Consider the following 20,039-nt stretch of genomic DNA (forward strand, 5'->3'; position numbering starts at 1 on the left):
AGTTTGTAGTGTACACAGATGATGTTGTTACACATGCTGAATAAATGTTGAAATGTAATGTGGCAGATGCAGTATGATGTGTCACATTTTTGTATTTGTAACATTTTTAAGATTATGACAAGTATGCTAGTAATACCAAAGGTTTATGACAGAAAAACTATGGTTTTCTTGCAGGAATATCGTAGCAAATTAAGTGTTGCCATAAAAAAAACCCTGCAAACTTATTACAGGACTACCACCAAAATATGAGAAAAGGACCACAGGACTATTACAGTAAAGACAGGTATTACTGCAGAAACATGACAGCAGGAATATCACAGATATATTACATACAGTTCAACAAAAATTCTGTGGTAAAGCGTCCCAAAAAACAACACAATAGTTATCCACGTTATATTTCATCTGCAGCAACACTGTGAACTTTTATAATGATATGTTTGACATTAACTTTGAAATGCATCCTTATGCAACACATGAGCAGAGTTCTCCACATGTGCTTCTTTATATCTCTCCAATACTGTATGAAATCAAATGAAAGGACATGTGGATGATGTTAACTGTGATAAGATGATTGACAGGACAGTTTAAACAGTGACGAGATGCTCGTAACTAAGCAACAGAGCATCTGTTAAAGACCCAGCTATGATGAAGTAGTCTGTCCCAAAGCTTGCCTGCTATTCTGCTACATTGTCAAAAGAGAGTACGTACTTTAGGGCATAGTATAAATTCGCGAATTGGGACGCAACACATGATCGAGGCTCAGTGGAGAATGCGTGTGACGTCACTGGCAGAACAAGCGCAGGTGAGGCTCTGCAGGTAACTTCCGCTTTCATATTTCCTCTTTTTTTCTTTTGTTTGATATGTGTCTCTTTGTTTTTCAGCAGATGAAGTGGTTTAGTTGTTGTTTCATGTTGTCTGTGGTTTGTGTTAACATGAGAGTAAGATTGTGTATTTGAGTGAACTCTCAGGATGTGTTCAGCTGAATGATTAGTTTGAGTAAGTGTTGGAGATCTCTCTTCTGTCTTCAGCTTCCTTACTTAACTACGCTTTTTGAGTATCTCTACTTTACTTGAGTATTATTTTTCTCTAAAACGTGACTCTTTATTTTTTAGACAGTCTCTTTATTTTTCCTGTAAGAGCGCGCGCGTCCATTTGTGTCTGGTTTCCGGTGTCATCCTCACCTGTGTTTATCTGAACAAAACAGCTGAAGTACTTTTAAAAGCAGGTGCTGCTGTACTTTTACTCTAGTAAACATCTGTGTTTACATCTTTCGCTTGTAATGGAGTAATATTTAAGCAGCAGTATCTGTTCTTTCACTAATGGAGTTGTGTCTCTGTTCAGCTTCATCATGAATCACACACAAACACCCCGAGATCAAGAGCTTTCTCCAGGATGCAGGTACTTTACACGCTTACTATTTTAACACTAATAACAGCAACACCAGAAACAGACATCAGGAAATTAATTTATTGATATTTTTGACCTTATTAGAACACAAATAATACAAATTTGTGATTTAAGAGTTTGAAGTATTAAACAGATTTTCTGAAATAGGCTACAAAGTCTAAAGTCTATAGACCACAGAGTCTATATGTGAAAAATATCTTGATTTATACCGTTAAAAGGGTGACTAATCCCCTGAGATACAAACATTTACAGAGAGATTATGACAAATGTACAAATTAAATTCAGAACCTTTCAACGTAAACACAAGAAGCTAATGCTTAACAACAACTTATTATTAGATTTTTACTTAAAACAATAAGACGATACAGCCTCCTTATAAAGTGATTTTAATGTTTTATTTTTAAAGGTCCTTTATTAAAATGAATGTCATCATTAAATCTGTTCAGCAGAAGAGATCAGAGCCAGAGCTGTGTGTCATATTTATATTGTGTTTTAGTTTTTTATTAGGTTTTCATGTTAATATGGTATTCATATTAGTTATGGCAGAGAGTCTGGGAAAGAACTTTAGTATATAGTTTCTGTATCAACATAGTAAAGATGAAAATGTCATAATTTTTTTTTAAAGTTAATATTAAAAATCCAGTAATTGAAAGGATTGTCTGTTATAGTTCAGTTGATCAGAAGAGGTCAGAAGCAGAGCCCAGCTGTGTGTCTATGAGGAGTGACGAGTCTATAGATCATCCACAACATTTCAGGTACAATATTTCATTAACAGACAGAATTGAAATATTTGTTATGGTGTTTTATCATGTGATTATTTCATTATTTAATCTGATATTTTATCATTTGCTCTCACACTCTCTGTTATAGTTCAGTTGATCAGAAGAAATCAGAAGCAGAGCCCAGCTGTGTGTCTATGAGGAGTGATGCTTCTTTGGATCGTCCAGTTCATTTTAAGAGTGATGACACAAGGTATAACCTCAAGTATTACATCGTTTTGTAAAATATATGATTATAGTAAGATATACTAAATTAAACTGTTATAATTATACAGCACTAATAAATAAATATGAGCAGACGTCTGGCTAGGAAATGCAGTAAATGTAATAAAAACAATCAGATATAGAGCACAGAGTAGAATTATTTATTTACATTTAGTTAAATGGTATTTCATTTTTATGGTTACCTTGAGTAGGTGCATTTTTAATAAACTCACAACTTGTAATTGTAAAAATGTCACCGATGTCAGAGTGTTTGATTCTTGATTCAAGGTCAATCCTGCAACACAGATCAGTAACAAAACTTGTCTGTAAGAAATATGACCAGCCTATGAATCAACCACAAGACACGTATCCTGGTGTAAGGTAAACTGTGGGATTTATTAATGCAGTGCATCATCACACATTACTCAAATACATCATTAATAACTGACACATTTCATAAACCCTATGATATGTTCAGTGTCTCATAACAGAAAACAAAAAAGACGTTTTGCTATGTACATTTACCTCTGTAGCTCATGTAATAATGTGGTATTTTAATTTTCCAGCCATGAAGTCCTCAACAGGTTCAGATCAAATCTGCTGAAGAAGTTTGAGCGTCTGTATGAGGGAACAGCGACGCAGGGAAACCCAACACTCCTGAATGAGATCTACACAGAGCTCTACATCACAGAGAGTGAGAGTGGAGAGATCAGTAATGAGCATGAGGTGAGACAGATTGAGACACAATCCAGGAGAGCAGCAACAGAGGACACAGCCATCAAATGCAATCACATCTTTACACCTTTACCTGGACAAGACAAAGCCATCAGAACTGTGCTGACAAAGGGAGTCGCTGGCATTGGAAAAACAGTCTCTGTGCAGAAGTTCATCCTGGACTGGGCTGAAGGGAAAGAGAATCAGGACGTCCAGCTCATATTTCCACTTCCTTTCAGAGAAATCAATCTGATGAAGGACAAAACACTCAGTCTTTCAGATCTTCTTCATGTGTTTTTCCCTGAAACTAAAGAAATGGAAATATCCAGTGATGAATATAAAGTGTTGTTCATCTTTGATGGTCTGGATGAGTGTCGTCTGTCTCTGGACTTTAAGAGTAAAGTGAAACTGTGTAATATATCTGAATCAGCCTCAGTGGACGTGCTGCTGATGAACCTGATTGTGGGGAATCTGCTTCCCTCTGCTCTCATCTGGATCACCTCCAGACCAGCAGCAGCTGATCTCGTCCCCTCTGAGTGTGTCCATCGAGTGACAGAGGTACGAGGCTTCAATGAGCCACAGAAGCAGGAATACTTCAGGAAGAGAATCAGTGATCAGAGTCTGGCCAATACAATCATCTCACACCTGAAGTCATCAAGGAGCCTCTACATCATGTGCCACATCCCAGTGTTCTGCTGGATCTCAGCCGCTGTTCTGGAGAAGATGTTGAGTCCAGCAGAGAGTGGAGAGATTCCCAAGACTCTCACTCAAATGTACACACACTTCCTGATCCTTCAGACCAACATCAAACGTGAGAAGGACTATGAGAAGAAGCTGACAGATAAAGACATGATCCTCAAACTGGGGAAAGTGGCTTTCCAGCAGCTTGTGAAAGGCAACCTGGTCTTCTATAAGGAAGACCTGAGAGAGTGTGGCATTGATGTGAAAGAAGCATCAGTGTACTCAGGATTGTGCACTCAGATCTTCAGAGAGGAGTTGGGCTTGTATCAGGGGAAAGTCTTCTGCTTTGTTCATCTGAGCATTCAGGAACATCTAGCAGCTCTATATGTGCACCTCTCCTGGACAAACCACAGCAGAAATGTGTTTGAGCCAATCAACAAACAGAGATTACAATCTAAAGTGAAGGACTGGTTTCAACATGCTTCATTATCTGAGCTGCATCAGAGAGCTGTGAAAGAGGCTCTACAGAGTAAAAATGGACATCTGGATCTTTTCCTGCGGTTTCTTCTGGGTTTGTCAGTGGAGTCTCATCAGATTCTCCCACAACGAATAATGAAGAAGAAAAGAAGCAGCTCTGACAGCAATGAGAAAACAGTTGAGTACATCAAGGAGAAGATCAGGACCATTGACTCTCCAGAGAAATCCATCAATCTGTTCCACTGTCTGAATGAACTGGGTGATCGTTCACTAGTGGAGCAAATACAACAGCATCTGAAATCTGGAAATTTAAGTAAAGCCAATCTCTCTTCATCTCAGTGGTCTGCTGTAGTTTTTGTGTTGTTGACATCAGAAGAGGACCTGAATGAGTTTCGTCTTGATAAATTTGTTAAAGGAAAGAATAAGACTGAAAATATGAGAGTTCTTCAGAAGCTGCTGCCTGTGATTAAAGAATCCAGATCAGTTCAGTAAGTATCAATGAAAACAATCACTTCACTGTTAAAACATTAAGAAAATCAGAGTCAAAAGCTCATAAATCTTCAGTGCTGTGGCTATTATTTTAGTGGCCGGCATTTTGATGTGTTTTCAATACAGAGACACTGTAAAAGATTTCTTCAGGCAAACAAAGTCAGAGAAGTTACAATAATTCAGGTTGTCCAGTAAAAAATGTTAAAATTAAAGGAATTAAAATATTTCTCATCTGGCATAAAATACCAAACAAATGGAGAAGCAGCTCAAAACTCCTAAAATCTGATGAATCAGTTAATGGAGCAAAACAGCAGCATACTTGAACACACACTTTTGAAGACAGAAATTAAAACGTATAAGGTAGTTAATTATTATAATTGTTTGTTATTTTTATATTTTGATAGTTTTGACATTTTACAGAAGGGCATCTGAAATGACGAGCTGGACTCAAACTTATGAACACATGAATTACAGTTTTATTCTATTAATAGATAAATGTTGATTAAATCCAGTCTTAACATTCTTTTAAATTTACCCATGAAACTTGAATAATTTGACAATGCATGTGCAGATTTTCTTTTCTCATAGTATTAATTAATTTAATTAAATTGGAATTGCAAGTTGTTGTTCATTGCAGCAAGTTGTTTGATTGCTTTTTTGATAGCTGTTTGATATACCTTGAGAATCTCTATTGAGTTCAATTGTTTGATAATGTTTCACATGATTTTCATAACGTACATTAAAACCTTGAGAATCTCTATTAAGATCAACACATTTCTATTCAGTTTTAAGCTGCCAGATGAGACCAAACATGACATGATGATCAAGTGTTTGATCACAAGAGTTAATAAATGAGATGTAATGGGGAACACGTGGCACCTGTGAAGCAGATGTCCTCCTGTAGGTGTTTATTAGAGCAGCAAGTGACTGTTTCTCCAGACAGATCCGTCCTTATATCACTATGAAACAATATCTCACATTCGGCTCTGTGTGTCTGTTCAGTCCTGAAGCACATGACCGTTTCAAACAGCAGCATTGAGCATCAACATGCATAAATCTCATTCTATCAGCAGCAGTATGTGGCAATGCTTGTCATTATATCTCCTCTCCTGCTCTGAGACCAGAGTCAATAACAAACTACACACACTTCAACTACAATTCACATTCTGTCATTGTTCTCTACAGGTTGAGATATTGTGGCGTCACAGATGAAGGTTGTGCTGCTCTGGCTTCAGCTCTGAGATCAAACCCCTCACACCTGAGAGAACTGGATCTGTCTTGGAATAAACTAGGAGATTCAGTGAAGCTGCTTTCTGATGTACTACAGGATCCTCACTGTAAACTGGAGAAACTAGAGTAAGATCATATATGACTCACAGATGCTATGTAGTAAATAGTGTCATCAATTAAGGCAGATCTGCATAAGACAGACATTTTGCATAAAATACAGATATTGATAGTTTTCAGTCACGTGATCGGCTCGAAGACTTGGAGGGCAAAACATCCATAGAACTGCTGCACAAGTGTGTCAATTTTTCATCTGTTTCCCAGCCGCAAATATTTCGATCACCTCTCAAAAGAATAAACAAAGGTATTTCTGAACAAAATGCAAGTTTTGGCTATTTGCAATCCATATTAAGCACCCGCAGCAATATTTCAATCATAAACAGTGCGACAAAACGCTGTAAAAACACTTAAAAGTGCCTTAATATATTTAAAACAGTAATATTAAAAGATCAAATTCAGTAATCAGCACATTAATGATGCACAGTTTACACAGGCAAGCAGATGAGGCCGGGAACATGAAGGCAATCCTCTTAACGGTTCAGTGTTTTCCTTCTCATGGTTTTCTGTGGGAAGACATTTAATGTGAAACTTTGCACACTGCGTTTATATTCTGGCTTCATCTTCTTGCCTGCACAAAATATCCATCAATAAGGTGTCCACTGAATCTCACCTTTTAATATCTGCGTTTTACTACATTATTACTTGATGCAATCTGCGTAAAAATAGCTGATGGTCAGTGCAGCTAAGCTTTGTTTTACCCGCCAGCTGCGCGTTCCTATGAGGGTGTGACGTCACGTGAAAACTATCAATAGTGCATATAAGAAATATAACTTATCCTGTTTGAATGAGACTTTGGATGATTTATCATCATGATTGTGTTCTGTGACGTTTTAGACCTCAGTCCAATGATCCATCAAACACTGATTTGTGCTTTAAGTTTGTACTTTCTCTTTAATAATGGATTCACAGCTAAACTGATCTGATCTGAGAGAGTGAAGAGTGTGTCATTGTTCTCTTCAGGTTAAGTTATTGTGGCGTCACAGATGAAGGTTGTGCTGCTCTGGCTTCAGCTCTGAGATCAAACCCCTCACACCTGAGAGAACTGGATCTGACGAGGAATAAACTAGGAGATTCAGTGAAGCTGCTTTCTGATGTACTACAGGATCCTCACTGTAAACTGGATAAACTGTGGTAAGATCATATATGACTCTCACATGAAGCACATTTAAAGTAAATATGAAGTGTTCAGCCTCAGGTTTTTAGTATTAAATAAACAGCATAGTAAAAGTCATTGGTTCTGATGTTCACTGTAGTTTATATGTAGATGATATCTGCATTTGATACAGAAGCAAGTACATGAATACCATCAAGTGAAAAATCCAACTGAAGATAAACAAAATACAATCTTGGTCAAAACAGAATGGTTTCAAGTTCTCTTTAAGATGTTTCTTAAAAAAAAAAAATACTGATCCTAATGTAACAGTAATTCTTAATTTGTTTTTTTATTTTTTTCCCCCCGTCATATTTGTTCAAAAGTAGGCATACTTCAATTAAAATTGTTTTCGTAATGGCTTCAGAAACAAGCAGACGATTTTAACAATCACTTGATAATGTAGATGAAAATATAGCACAAATCTGCCAAAAACATTAATGACGTAAGCATTATAATGAGAACTTTATATAAAATGTGAAATCTATAGTAAATCCTGTCCTTGCCCGTGTTTCAGCGCTCGCTCGCTCTCTCTCTCTCTCTCTCTGTGTGCGCATGTGCTGAGTGAGTGGGTGGAGCGTTGAGTGAGTGTTTGGTGTGTGCAGGTACGAGTGGTATAGTTTTTCTATCTTTTTTTTTTCTTGAATATTGTTGGTTAATTTAGTTTGGGAGGGTAAGGAAGTTTTTTTCTAAGCATACCGGAGCGTCTGCTCCCGGTTTGTATCAGGAGCATGGCGGCCTCAGGTAGTTTTGATTTCCTGACACGGTGTCATGGTGTTAAAGTAGACTCCACTGTGAATGTGGAAGAATGCAGTTTGGTTATAAGTGAAGTGATTGGTACTGAGAACATCATGTCTGCATCTCGTATGAACAATGCTATTGTGATGTTTGTAAAGACAGTTGATCTAGCAAACCAGCTAGTTGACAGTGGTGTAGTGATTAATGGAATTTTCACCCCATTACTTCCTCTCTCTACTCCTTCGAAAAGAGTAACTTTTTCTAATGTGCCACCTTTTATCTCGAATGAGGTTTTGACTGGAATGCTTTCTCGCTATGGCAAACTTGTTTCTCCGATAAAGAGGATTCCAATCGGGTGCAAGTCCCTGTGAAGCATGTTGTGTCTTTTAGACGTTATGTCAATATGATTTTACAAGACAATTTGGATGAATTGGATTTGGCTTTAAATTTTCGTCAGGATGAGTTTAATTATGTTATTTTTGTCACAACAAACAACATGAAATGCTTTGCTTGCGAGGAGACGGGTCATTTGATCCGTACTTGTCCAGGTAGATTAAATCAACCGGAGAAAAACCGTTTACCGGCTGATGGGGGGAGAAATAATGTTGCGCGTGATGATGAGAGACAGGATGTTGTTGTTGCATTGCCTGCTGCTGTCGATGCACCTAGCACAAGTCTGCCTCAGAAACCGGTACCAAAGGCAGTAGTTGACAAAGTTACAGATGTAATGCCGACTGATATACCTGATGAGAGAGAGAATGCTGTGGTTGATGTGGAAATAGACGGGCCTTCTCTGGTAGATGGGCAGTCAGTGCAGGTTCTAGTGAATAAACAGCGAGATGGCGGTAACCCTGTAACAGTTGGGGAACAAATGTCTCTCAACATAGAGCAGGATCCCATTTCTATGATGGATTTAGACGATGTTGCTTTTAAAACGCCTCAGAAGAGACGATTAAAGCAACAGCACACTGGTAAACAGACTAAAAAGACAGACAATTGTGATTTGAGTCAATCTGAAACAGAGAGAGTGAGAGTGATTTCTCTGAATGTAGTGTTTCATGCAGTTTACCTCAAAGTGGCTTTTCTAGCCGGAGCTATACTGTAGAGGATATAAAGTCTTTTCTTAAGGTGACCAAAAATGCCAGAAAAGTAAGAGTTGAAGAATATGTTCCTGATGTTCTGCAAAAGGCAAAGACTTTAAAAAATGGAGGTTTTACAAACCAAGAAGTGTATCGGCTAAAGAAAATTCTTGCCAAACTTAATGCCCAACTAAAGGTTAATGCCAGTAATGAAAGCACACAAATATCTTTTTTTCTTTTGTCTCTTTTGGCTGTGCTCATTTTGTTTCTTTTCTCTTTTTTTTTTTTCATTTATGGGGGAAATTTTTATGGCTTCTCTGAATGTGAAGGGCGCTAGAGATATTGGGAAAAGGTTTCAATTATATGAGATAATTAAACAAAAGAAAATTGATGTATTTCTTGTTCAAGAGAAACACAGTGATCTATTAAATAGTTCTGACTGGGCTAAAGAATTTAATTGGCTTTCTGTTTTAAGTCACTTGACTTCAACTAGTGGTGGGGTTGCAATTTTATTTTCTAAGAATTTTATTCCCTGTTCTTACCAGGTGGGTCATTCTTCAATTGGGGTGGCAAATGAGAGGCAGAAATTTTAAAAATGTTTGTTTGTTTTCTTTTAATAAAATTTAATGCTATGCATTTAAAAATAGTTTAATATTATATATCAATTAAAACTGAAGCTTAATAACATTTAGATTTTTAAACAATTTGAATCAAAAACTGGTGAAACAACCACTTATGTCTATGGTGTTACCAATATTTGAAGTACAATTTTGGTTTGTTCTAAAATGAGCAGGGATATGCAACTTTAGGTAATAATTAATAAATACAAAAATTACTGTAAGGACTCAGTTGCATTGATCATTTAAATTAATTTTTTTCAAAAGAAATGCTTAACCCTCTGGGGTCTGAGGTCATTTTGGGGCCCTTGAGATGTGTTGACATGCCCTGATATTTGTGCTTATTTCAGCTTCTTAAATCATACTATTGACCAACATGTAATTTTTTTTTGTATTCAGCACAAACTGTGCTACAATAATATGTGACCAAGATGGATGTACATGTCTGCATTTCTTAGAAAAAAAATATTATGCGTGGTTAGTAAGTTTTGGGGAAAATAATGTAGCTGAAATAAGGCCATAAAAGCCACACTAAATCGTCCTGAATAAGACTTTTGAGTAATCAGTCTTGTAAGCTAGAATATTTACTTCACAATTATGTGAAAATCATTCAGCTTAGTCATTCACAGAAAACAATATATTGATTTAAATTTTTAAAGACATGTTTTGTGATCTAAAGCCAATATGCGAGGGAGTGGTAATGGTCTTGAATATTAAGTGGTTCTCACCTGAGAGACAAAGGGCCCTCCCCTAAAGCTGCTAATGGCCCATCAGTGTGACTGTGACTGAGGCAGGTAAGACAGAGAGTGTGAGGAGACTGAAAAAAATGGGGTTTTTAAATTATTTGTATTTTATTTACAACACAGTATAATCAAAGCATACATAATGAAGGTCAAAGACACATTATTGTGCACACTGATCTAACCACAGAGATGTGAACAGACTTTGAGTCATTCCTGCAACAGATTATGTTCAACAAGTGAAACAAATACCTGATATTTACTTATTTCCATGGATTCAAGAAGAAAAAAAAACACAATCAGTAGCCAAGGATCTTGTTTTACCATAGAATATCAGTGTAGTTGACCATCTGATGTTGGTACAGCGATCTCAGAGGAAAACATCTTGAAGAAAGTCATCAGGATTCATCTGTGGTTCAGGTACCTGATCCAAAAAAATACAAACAACCAAAAAAAAAAACATTTGTGAGCATAGACTCATGCATGCTTTGTACTATCATACACAAAAAAGACATTTACTATCTGAGAAACTAATTATTATTGTTTAGTATGTTATTAAAATCTATTTTTGAACAGAGTAGGCTACTAATAATAAACATGTTCTAAACAGACTCGTAGTATTCATCATGTTACAATGTACTCTCATATTACTTTTATTGTTTTATATAGAGCATGAAAACAACAGTTTGGGGAAAAAAACAACTATGATTGTGTAGTCATATAGCCTAGTATGCATGATTTTATAGCAGCTGTTATGATTCTGCAACACTAGACTCAAGTATGCTGTGATGTGAACCACAAAAGGATGTACTTTGTACTATAAAAAATTATATTTTATATCGGAGAAACTATTATTGTTTAGCACGCTATTATAATCTATTTTTGAACAGAGTAGGCTATTAATAATAAACATGTTCTAAACATACTTAGACTCGTAGCATTCATCATGTTACAGTGTACTCTCATATTACTTTTATTGTTTTCTCTAGAGCATTAAAACATCACTGTGCCATAAGAAATTTAAATACAATGAATTGCCCATCATATTCAAACACTGTAGTCTGGAATTACAGTTTGGGAGAAAAACAACTATGATTTTGCAGTCATATAGTCTAGTATGTATGATTTTATAGTAGCTGTTATGATTCTGCAGCCATAGACTCACGTATGCTGTGAACTACAAAAGGATGTACTTTGTACCATTAAAAAATGATATTTTATATCTGAGAAACTAATTGTTATTGTTTAGCACGCTATTAAATCTATTTGTGAACATTAAATATTCTTCTAAACATTCTTAGATGCGTAGCATTCATCATGTTGTCGGTTGGGAAAAACCAAACTTGAACGCGTTTAGTTAGTCACAATAACACACTAACTAATGCAAAAAATAAGCATTACTTACTCAGATCGATCTTCTGTATGAAGTCTTGCACTTCTTCTGAGGTAAATCCAGCCTTTACTCAGCGCGTCTCCTTCCAGAAACGAGCAGCAACAGAGTCTCGTGACTGTGTGTTTGTTGTTGGGCGTCTCCAAGCGCGCGCGCGTCACGTGGTTATTTACATGTGAACACGAGGGGGCGGGATCTCATTAGAAATAATGAGTTAGACTGGACAGACTGAACATGGTGTCGGTTTCATACTGATTACTTTATCACAGAACATTTGTTTTCGATAACACTTACTTCATTTGAAAGCAGACACTTCAGGCTTTCTATAGAGATAACTCTAATGTTTCTGTGTTGAGTATTCGCTGAGTTACACTTCATTTTAGTGACGCGTTACTATAAATATATCGCGGAGACGGAGAAGACAGAGAGCGCATCCTGTTGGTTTTCTTTTTTTTTCCAAAACCACAAAGTTTTGTTGTAATCTTGAGTGTACTCAAAAAAAAGTAGACACTTAACAGTTTCGATTGATGTATAACACTTATTTGTGTGACCAAAATCAACAGAGTACTTTTAGTGTCTTCTTGTTCATCTTGGCCCCTATTTTTGCCAAAGAAGAATTGTTTCGTTTTCGTTTCGTTTTTTTAAAAATGTGTATATACATAAAAAAGGGCAGGTAAAATGGTCTGTGCTACTTTTATAGTCTTTATTCTAAAATATTACAACCACTTTACAGTCTAAAAACATTAAATTATATGATCAAATGGCTCTGAAGGAAAGAAATTTCAGATATTTTTTGAAGTAACACCACAGACGTAATATTGCATAAACGGTTTAACAATTTAAAGTTTATTGAGCAAAATACTGAAATTCAAAATGAGTAGGATTACAAGAACTATCTTCTCTGATAAAAGAACATTTAGAGAAAAACTGAATAAAAAAATATTATTAAAACACTACATAAACACTGTTTCTCACAGTGAGTGTTTCACTCTCTCAAAAAAATGTCTGCACAATGGATTGTGCTGCAATCACAATGTGTGATATGTTTCAATAGAGAGATACAATTATATGATTATGGCTGTCCTATGTGTTTTATTAAGAATACAACATTTCTGGTTGTATGTTGTCTGTGGAGTTACTATAGAGTCTGTGGTGTTACCAGGATAGGCAGTAACACCACAGACAAATTAGCCTAAATCCAGACTTTTCTAAAATGGAGGCTGCCATCATGATGATTTAAAGATCAGGGGATATTTTGGAGATATGAATAAGTATGTATTTATCGAAATTATGATTAAAATTGGTAAAATCTGCAAGTTATCAACATAACACCACAGACACCAATAAAGTGCGACACATGAAATTGTGAGGAATTTAGCTAACTTTAAGAAAATTATTAAGAAAGAATGTACTCACCATGCACCCCTCAGATCAACCAGCACCTGCAATGACCTTTACACACAGCAAGTAGTCCAAATAGATCTCCCCCGTTTCTTAAAGGGACGACGTCCATTGATGTAACACCACAGACATGAATTTGGGGGACACTACTTTTTTCTTAAATATTACAAAATATATATATATTTTTTTAATTTAATATAATTGTACATGTTAAATCAAATCTATATTCACAATATAACCACTTTATTTGTGTTTTTACACTTAATTTTTATTTTGTTGCAATTACATTCCATGAAACCTCTCTGAGGTATGGCGGGAACATGCATATTTTGTTACAAATGTAATCTCTCAAACTCAATTAAATATGTATTTTAAAACAAAAATGTAATTATTAATAGTGCACAAATTGTGTTTATCCTACAGAATACAAAAATGCAAAAAAAAAAAATATTATTGGTATTTAAAGTTTATTTCAACTGTTTTAAAGTAGAGGGACACCACTTGCCACCACAAATGAAGAATGACCCAGGTAGAAGAAGTTATAAAAGGCAGGCTTCTGAAAGTTGTTGCCCAGTTTGAAAATTGTTCTTTTATTTTTATCTGTGTGTATGTTCCAGTTAATGCTTAGGAAAGAATGCTTTTTCTAGATACTCTGAGCAATGTATTATGTAATTGTAATCCTGAGAATTCTTTGTTGTTAGGGGGAGATTTTAATTGCACTGCGAGCATTCTTGATAGGAATCATGTTGAACCACCTATGCCCTCACGAAAACGACTTATTCAGTTATTGAAAACCCATGAGATTGTTGATGTTTGGAGAAATGACCATGGTATTTAAAAGCAATATACGTGGGCTCATGCTTAAGATAACTTGATCTCACTGGCAAGGTTGGATAGATTTTACTGTTTTAAAGACCAGGTTAATCTTTTTAGAAGCTGTTCAATTTGTCCAGTGGGTTTATCTGATCATAGTTTGTTACAGTGTGTTGTATCTCGTAGCTCCATTAAACCAAAAAGTGGTTATTGGCATTTTAATAGTAACTTATTATGTGACAAGCACTTTAAAGATATTTTTAAAGACTTTTGGAATTTTTTTTTAGAACTACAAAATCTTCTTTTCAATGTTTGCAGCAGTGGTGGGATGTTGCAAAAGTACAAATTAAGCAGTTGTGTCAGCAGTATACTCTCAATGTCACAAGAGACATTACCTGTTCAATGAAAACAATTGAGAGAGAATTAGCAGAGCTTCAGATGCTTGTTAAACTCACCAAACCGGTTGAAAAGCAGATCACAGTATGGCCAGACAATGCCACCTCAGCACTGCAGGACTGCTTCCAGGACACAGACTGGAACATGTTTAAAGAGGCAGCCACCTACAACAACCACACAGGCCTGAATGAGTACACTGAAACTGTGACTGCTTACATCAAAAAGTGCACTGATGATGTGACAGTCACCAAGACCATCACCACACGTGCAAACCAGAAGCCATGGATGACAGCAGAGGTTCGTGGGCTGCTAAAGACCAGAGATGAAGCATTCAGATCAGGAGATAAAGCAGCCCTCAAAACAGCAAGAGCCAATCTGTCCTGTGGCATCAAAAAAGCAAAACTGTCATATGCCCAAAAAATCAACAATCACTTCACAGACAGCAGAGACACACAGAGCCTGTGGCAAGCCATTCAGACCATCACTGACTACAAGCCCCCGCCACAGGCCTGTGATGAGGACACATCCCTCCCCGATGCACTCAACCACTTGTATTCACGGTTTGAAATGCAGAATGACACACCTGCACAAAAACTGCCCACTCCTCCCAACGACCGGGCACTCTGTCTGTCTCCAGCCGACGTAAGGAAGACCCTATCTAGGATTAACCCACGCAAGGCTGCGGGTCCTGACAACATACCTGGCCGTGTTCTGAGAGACTGTGCTGCACAGCTGACAGATGTCCTAACAGATATCTTCAACACCTCGCTGAGCCAGGCAGTCGTCCCCATGTGTTTCAAATCCACAACAATCATACCGGTACCAAAGAAATCACCTGTGTCCTGTCTCAATGACTACCGTCCCATAGCACTGACTCCAATCATGATGAAGTGCTTTGAGAGGCTAGTCATGCATAACATCAAAACCAGCCTCCCCAACACACTCGACCCGCTCCAGTTTGCATACCGTCCAAACCGCTCTACGGACGATGCAATTTCCTCCACCCTCCACCTGGCTCTTACCCACCTAGAAAATAAAGACTCCTATGTTAGAATGCTGTTCATTGACTTCAGCTCGGCATTCAACACAATAATCCCACAACAGCTCATAAATAAGCGAAACCTGCTGGGCCTTAACAATTCCCTTTGTAACTGGATCCTGGACTTTCTAACTGGAAGACCTCAGTCAGTCCGTGTCGGCAACAACACCTCGAGCACTACAACACTGAGCACAGGTGCCCCACAAGGCTGTGTGCTTAGCCCGCTGCTCTTCACACTGCTGACCCACGACTGCACTGCCAAGTTAAGTTCCAACCACATCATCAAGTTTGCTGATGACACAACAGTGGTAGGTCTCATCAGCAACAATGATGAAACGCACTACAGAGAGGAAGTGGCACAGCTGGCTGAATGGTGTGGCACAAACAATCTGTCCCTCAATGTGGAGAAGACAAAGGAGGCTGTGATGGACTTCAGAAGAAACTCCGTTGACCACCCCCCACTGACCATCGACAGCTCGACTGTGGAGAGAGTCAGCAGCACTAAATTCCTGGGGGTGCACATCACAGAGGATCTCACCTGGACCACCAACACCATGTCACTCTCCAAAAAGGCACAACAGCGCCTACACTTTCTCCACCGGCTGAAAAGAGCAAGTCTCCCTCCACCCATCCTCACCACATTCTACAGAGGCACCATTGAGAGTGTGCTGACCAGCTGCATCACTGTCTGGTACGGCAACTGCAGCGGACAGTGAACACAGCTGCAAAGCTCATCGGTGCCCCTCTCCCCTCCATCCTGGACATCTTCCTTACACGATGCTCCAGCAAAACCAACAGCATCGTGAAGTACTCCACCCATCCCTCCCACAGTCTCTTCCAGCTCCTACCATCAGGAAGACGGTACCGGAGCATCAGAGCCCGCTCCGCCAGACTGCTCAACAGCTTTTTCCCCCAGGCTGTGAGAGCCCTGAACTCAAACCACCCCGCCCCCCTCTGAAACCCCATGCAAACCCCCTACCTCCTGAACATGGACCACCCCCCACCCCAAACCTTACCACACCAAAGAAAAACTGTATGGAACTTTAATTTTTTTTTTTTATTTAATTTTTTTTTTTGTGCAATTCAAAGTGTGCTACACACAGGTGAGTGGGCCTGTACAAACCACCTGTAGTAACACTCTCCTCTATGTGCACTATGGACACTTTACACTATGGACACTTTACACTATGTGCACTATGGACACTTTACACTATGGACACTTTACACTATGTGCACTATGGACACTTACACACACTGCTACGTGTGCACAATCTCACAAAAGACTCAGCAATATATGTATGTTTACATGCTCATGCACTACAAATCATCCTGCACTGTTCCCCAACCAGCTGCTGACTCAAATGTCTCTCTTTGCACATGTACAGTATTTGTGAAGCATTCGTATAGTTTGTATTTTTTATCTTCTATTTTTTAGTCTGTATAGGGTAATATTTATGTGAAGCATTCGTATAGTTGTATTTTTTTATCCTTTATTCTTTTAGTTTGTATAGGGTGAATACTTCATTGTTGTATGTCTGTATTTATGTAGCACTGTGGTCCTGCGAGACACGACATTTCGTTCCACTGTATGTCCCCACATGTAGCGGAATGACAATAAAGCTCAACTTGAACTTGAACTTGTTGATAATACAGGTAATTTGGCTTATTTTGATTCCCTTAATAAGATGAAAAATATTTTAGGTAAATTATTAGATACAGTTGCACAAGGAGCTCTGGTTAGATCACGTTTTCAGAGCATAGAAATGATGGATGCACCTTCCAAATATTTTTTCAATTTGGAGAAGAAAAATGGACAAAGATTTATACATGCTTTGAGATCTGATTCTCATGACATTCGAAAAAGAGCAGTTAGTTTTTATGAAGAATTGTATAAAAGTGAACTTTTGCATGAACAAACTGATAATGTCTTCCTTGAGAACTTGCCTCAGTTATCTGAAGAGGCTAATGTGGAGCTCGGCAAAGCTTTAACTCTGGAGGAGTTGGAAAAAGCTCTTCAAAGCATGGAATGTGGGACCTGGAGTTGATGGTTTGTTAGTTGACTTCCATAAGTCTTTTTGGCCGGAGGTGGGTCCAGACCTATTGGAGGTGCTTAAGGAAAGCCTGGCCAGCGGGCGGCTGCCCACAAGTTGCCGTAGAGCAATTCTCACCTTGTTGCCGAAAAAAGGAGACCTAAATGATATTAAAAACTGGAAACTAGTCAGTTTGTTGTGCAATGACTATAAATTGTTTTCCAAAGCTCTGGCAAATAGATTAGGAGAAGTTTTGGAGCAGGTGATCCATCCTGACCAGACCTATTGTGTTCCTGGTAGACACATTTTTTATATGTTTTATTAGGGATGTTTTGGACCTTGGTAAAGGTCTTGATTTAGATTTTGGCCTCTTGTCACTCGATCAAGAAAAAGCTTTTGATCGTGTTGAGCATAAGTATTTATGGGATGTTTTAGAGGCATTTGGCTTTAGTTCCAATTTTATTTCAATGGTTAAGGTTTTGTACAGTGATGCTGAGAGTATTTTGAAAGTTAATGGTGACTTATGCGCTCCTTTTAAGGTTTTTAGAGGTGTAAGGCAAGGGTGTGCTCTGTCAGGTATGCTCTATACTTTAGCAATTGAGCCTTTTTTAAATAAGTTAAGAGCAGATTTGTATGGTTTGCATATTCCTAAATGTTTAAAGGTGTTTCAATCAGGGCTTGAAAACGAAAAATGTCAATCGGTTCACTCCGAGCAGAATCGATATTTTAACGTTTCAGTTCCTGCGTTCCTCTGTATTACTATCGTTCCGAAACCGGTTTGAGTAGAAAAAATAACGGTTAATACCGTTATTTTTAAAATTGTCTTTGCCTATAATAATAATAATAATAATAACAATAAAGTACTGTGTTTTCTTTACACACAAAAAAAAAAAATACAGAAAGAGATGGTATCTTAACCCGCTGCGCTAATAGGCTATACAGCATCATCTTTTCTAGATTTTTACATTTCTAAATGTAGGCTACTAAACAAAATAAAAAAATCTATTAATGCTTTAAAGACATTAAAGAATTTTTTTAAGATGTTTGCTGCAAATTGTAAAAAAAACAAAAAAACGCTACTTGTATAAAATGTTTGAGGGGAAAAAAAAACAAAGGCTAAGCCTGCATTTTATTAGCCTATTATTCAGAAATGATGTAGGCTAAAATGCCGGTAAATAAAAAATGTTTACAAACATTATAAACATAGGGATGTGCGCTAGGACTAATTTGACTGCCGTTTAAACGGAAGTTTTGTATCCGACTAGTCTAAAAGCTAGAAACCCCCAAAAAATGGCAAAAAAAGTGCAGTTTTTTGTGTCTATATAACAGCCTACACTTGAAGTACTTAAATCTTTGAATCACACTGTCAAATCCCTCAATTAATTCTGCTAAAAATAGGTCATGATTATGCTTGCCTTGCGTTATCATCATTTAATATTAGGCGGTCGTTAAACAGAAAAAAATAAAGAGCATACACAGGGCCGTTTGAAGGAATTTGGGGGCCCCAAGCAAAATGGACATGGAGGCCCCCCGCACGCACGCACGCACGCAAAGGAACCACAGCATAGCCATACAGTTTAAATTCACTCACACTTTATATAAATAAAAAAGGTTTACAGTGCAAATACTGCTGTTGCATATAAAGTGCATAAAATTTGAACATTTTCAACAATTGAACATTTGCAAAAAACACCACTGTACCATAAAATCAAATATACATTAAAAAAGTGCACAATAACTAAATCCAACATACTGAAAGAAAAGATGGTAACACTTTATAATAATAACAATCATTAATAGAAGGTAAATTGACAGTTAATTAATCTTTAGTCTTTAGCTATGCATTTACTGAATGAGCACTGTGCAGCTGTTCGTCCGACTGTACTGTATTTTTTTTTTTTTTTCTAAACTGTTTTAATTATTCTTATTTCTTTTTATTATTTTAATTTATTCTATGCAAAGCACTTTGAATTGCTATTGTGTATGAAATGTGCTATATAAATAAACTTTTTACTGTTAACAAACAATGAAATTATAATTAAATGTTTACTAATTATTAGTAGTGCTGTGAGTCGACTACCAATGCTTAAAAACATCCCAAGCTAATGTTTGATGCACAGAATTTATTGTGTGGTTTTCCTAAATAGATTATCACAGTGGAATAGTTAGTATAGCATGCTATGCCACTTTCATCAAAACCTATTACAAAGCTATAGCAATGTCATGTCATTAAATATGATAAACAGCGATTCTGGAACAGATCTGCGTCTTCCTTATCCCGTTAAAAAACATATTACAGTATGTAACCATATTCCGTCCGTTCAAAAAAAAAGTTGCTCTAACTGTTCGTTACAAGCAGCATTTGCTGTCAGGCAGGTAGCTTAGCTAACATACATAAACATATTTCTGCTAGCCTACCTGCTGCAAAATTGCACCATTTGTACAAGACAAGTAGAGCTATTTTATGTGTGTGATTTATCACTTACCACTGTCTTGTTTTTTCTTATCCTCCTCTTCCTTTCTCTTCTTTCTTTTTTTGCTTCCTGAA

The 20,039-nt window shown here is 37.2% G+C and overlaps 1 protein-coding gene across 1 annotated transcript in view; it reads left to right on the top strand.

The window, feature by feature from the left end:
* Positions 1 to 748: 748 nt before the first annotated feature.
* The window catches only part of LOC306884228 (NACHT, LRR and PYD domains-containing protein 1 homolog), a gene marked incomplete at both ends in the record, with an annotated part of 46,616 nt that continues 27,325 nt past the window's right edge, over positions 749 to 20,039 (top strand). Inside the window, 7 exons of the mRNA XM_079439947.1 lie at positions 749 to 816; positions 1,342 to 1,398; positions 2,076 to 2,162; positions 2,278 to 2,379; positions 2,957 to 4,750; positions 5,937 to 6,107; positions 7,059 to 7,229. Coding sequence (XP_079296073.1) covers positions 749 to 816; positions 1,342 to 1,398; positions 2,076 to 2,162; positions 2,278 to 2,379; positions 2,957 to 4,750; positions 5,937 to 6,107; positions 7,059 to 7,229 — 2,450 coding nt within the window. The remainder of the gene's footprint in view (positions 817 to 1,341; positions 1,399 to 2,075; positions 2,163 to 2,277; positions 2,380 to 2,956; positions 4,751 to 5,936; positions 6,108 to 7,058; positions 7,230 to 20,039) is intronic.

The sequence above is a fragment of the Barbus barbus genome, assembly GCF_936440315.1.
Source record: "Barbus barbus genome assembly, chromosome: 18".
In the NCBI taxonomy this organism is placed as follows: domain Eukaryota; kingdom Metazoa; phylum Chordata; class Actinopteri; order Cypriniformes; family Cyprinidae; genus Barbus; species Barbus barbus.